This window comes from Polistes canadensis, unplaced genomic scaffold, assembly GCF_001313835.1.
Source record: "Polistes canadensis isolate GaletaPanama2010 unplaced genomic scaffold, ASM131383v1 scaffold_54, whole genome shotgun sequence".
Taxonomy (NCBI): Eukaryota; Metazoa; Arthropoda; class Insecta; order Hymenoptera; family Vespidae; genus Polistes; species Polistes canadensis.
The window spans coordinates 761584-764175 of record NW_014569601.1 but is presented as its reverse complement, the minus strand read 5'-3'; the positions used below and the strand labels follow the sequence as shown (position 1 = coordinate 764175).

The window sequence follows — 2592 nt, the reverse complement described above, 5'->3', positions numbered from 1 at the left end:
ATATATATAAATAAATTTTTGTAATTCTTTTTCGTCTCGAAAATTATATGATGTTAATATTAAAAAATAGTTTTTATTTCTTATAAAAATTACTAGATTTATTACGAAGAGAAACACATAGGTACGAGGAAAGATATTTTTACTTATTCGGAATAAATATATTCGATAAACTAAACCTATCGAGAAAAATATCAAAAAGTATACCCAATTTAGGAAACACTTAGAGATCGATGTTATGTGGCAAATCCCACGACACTTCTTGCAAAAAAGAACGAATTTTAGTTTCGCGTCTAGAAATATATTTACGAGAGAAAACTGGTATATCGATTTCGTTCGATGAAATACATGAAAGAAAGAAAGAAAATAAATGAATAAAAAAAAGACAAAAAAAAAGCCAAAAGGAATGTATAAAATAAAAAATGTTAATGTAATATTTTCCTTTATTCCCACAACGATCTTAAATCTTTTGTATATTCAATTTGAAATAATGCATTTGCCTTCGCGAATGAACGTCTCTTAAGTTTTAACATGTTTAATATCTTTGTATATATATTTACGTATATTTAAATTCAAATTTATTTGAATTTTAGTAGAAACTTTATGATAAGAAAATTATATATATATAGAGAGAGAGAGAGAAGGTGGTTGGATCAAATCCAGATGAAATCTCACCTAATCGATTAAACATTGAATTTACGAAATTCAAAAATTCCGAATACCAGCCAAGTAATCATCAAGAATATTTCAATATACTTATTTATTCTATCTCATAAATTTCAATTAAAATGGAATGAAAAAGAAAAAACGCGCGAACACACGTGTATATAAAGATAAAAAATTATTAGATCATACATATAAATCATTTTTTACTTATTATTTATTTTATATTTATTTTTTTTTATTTTCATACAATATATTTCTCATTCCAAAGAGCAGGGTGTCATTTTAAATAATATACATGATTTAAATGTGTTTGATAGGAAAATATGTACGTGTCTTTGATAATATATATATATATATATATATAAAAAAAAAGAAAAGAAATATCAGATATCTTTTCAGTATGGAAGACATCGATATTACTCCGAGTCACACCAACAAAATTCGTGATACCAAGATTTATAGTACCTACCTGATATGAGCACCAACACTATCCACATGATCCCCACCAGGCTCTTCATCATGTCATTGTGTCACGTCCACCTCATTTCTTCTCGCCTTCTTACCCTCCTGACCCCTCAGTTCTCGAACTGCAATAGACAAAAAAATAAAAAAAAATAAATAAGTGTAAAAAAATGCAATTAATTTGTAATTAATATTCGAGTATTTTCAAGTATATTTTCACAACCTCACATACATATAAATATATATATATATTTATATTATATTATATTTTATTTATATTATGTATATTTATACAAGCATGAATGGTATAATTATTTACTTAAAAAAAACTAAGTATTATATTTCGTGTAAAAGTTTATTTAATTAATTTCCAAAAATTCGGAAATATCTTTAAAGTTTTATAAAATAAATTAAAGGGTTAAGGAATTGTAGATCGTACGTAATACGTTTATTGAACGATTCATTAGAGACAGATTGTTCAGAATATCGTTAAAAAAAAATATTCAATGTTATATTCTCTGCAGGATTATAAATTCTGTTACGTATTGAAAAGTACGATAATAATTATCTCACTAACTAGTACATCGGATTATATAAACTTTGCTCATTACGATCTGACGAATTTATGTTAAATTTATGTTAATAAATTCTGGATTCATCGATCCTGAAAAATAATTTACAATTAAGATCAAAATTTATTAGTTAAGAAAGTGTTATTTATTTAATTAATTATTATTGCAATAATATTATTCATTATTATTCAATATATATATTTTTTTTTCTTCTTAATATATTATTAAACCTTGATATTGTTTAAAAATGAAGAAGAGGTAGGTAAATGACTCTCGTAAAGAAGATATCAAAAAGAAGCATCTGGGATTTCTGAATGAAACGAAGAGAAATTGGGAGATCGGTAATCGATGATAAAAGATGTTGGTTGGTACTCAAGCACCTGTCAATTGTCCTTCGAAAAATCTATAAAAGGGTGTAAGTGACATCGTGGTTTCCTGCCTTTCAAACAGTTTCTATCGTTCGAATATCGAATTTTCTACGTCAGTTTCGTGATGTTTTACAACAATTCGGTCTTACGTTTGATCGAATAAAAATAACAACGGAAATCTAAACGTCGATTATACGAAATGCAAAAGTTTATTATATTTTTCTTCGATTTGACTGTTAGGTAAATCAATTGATTGAATATTGTAAATATGATTTGTATGACTATTATTTTTTATTTTTTTTTTTATAATTCATTCTTAGCTAATAATAATAACAAGTCGAATTCATCATAGTCGTGAGTATTATTATTTAAATGTAAAATCATTAAATAAGTTTTTTACTTTTTAATATTTCCTAAATATAAACAAAAAAAAAGACACACTAATACGATTAATAAATCAATTCAACTGGATATTTGATTAAATGACATATTTCAATTTCAATTAAAAAAAAAAAAAAAAAAAAAAA

At 24.7% G+C, this 2592-nt stretch overlaps 1 protein-coding gene across 1 annotated transcript in view; it reads right to left on the bottom strand.

Annotated features, from left to right (window-relative positions):
- LOC106785651 (acetylcholine receptor subunit alpha-like) overlaps nt 1–2592 on the bottom strand; it is a gene marked incomplete in the record, with an annotated part of 90855 nt that overhangs the window by 19490 nt on the left and 68773 nt on the right. Inside the window, 1 exon segment of the mRNA XM_014746288.1 lies at nt 1133–1250. Coding sequence (XP_014601774.1) covers nt 1133–1184 — 52 coding nt within the window.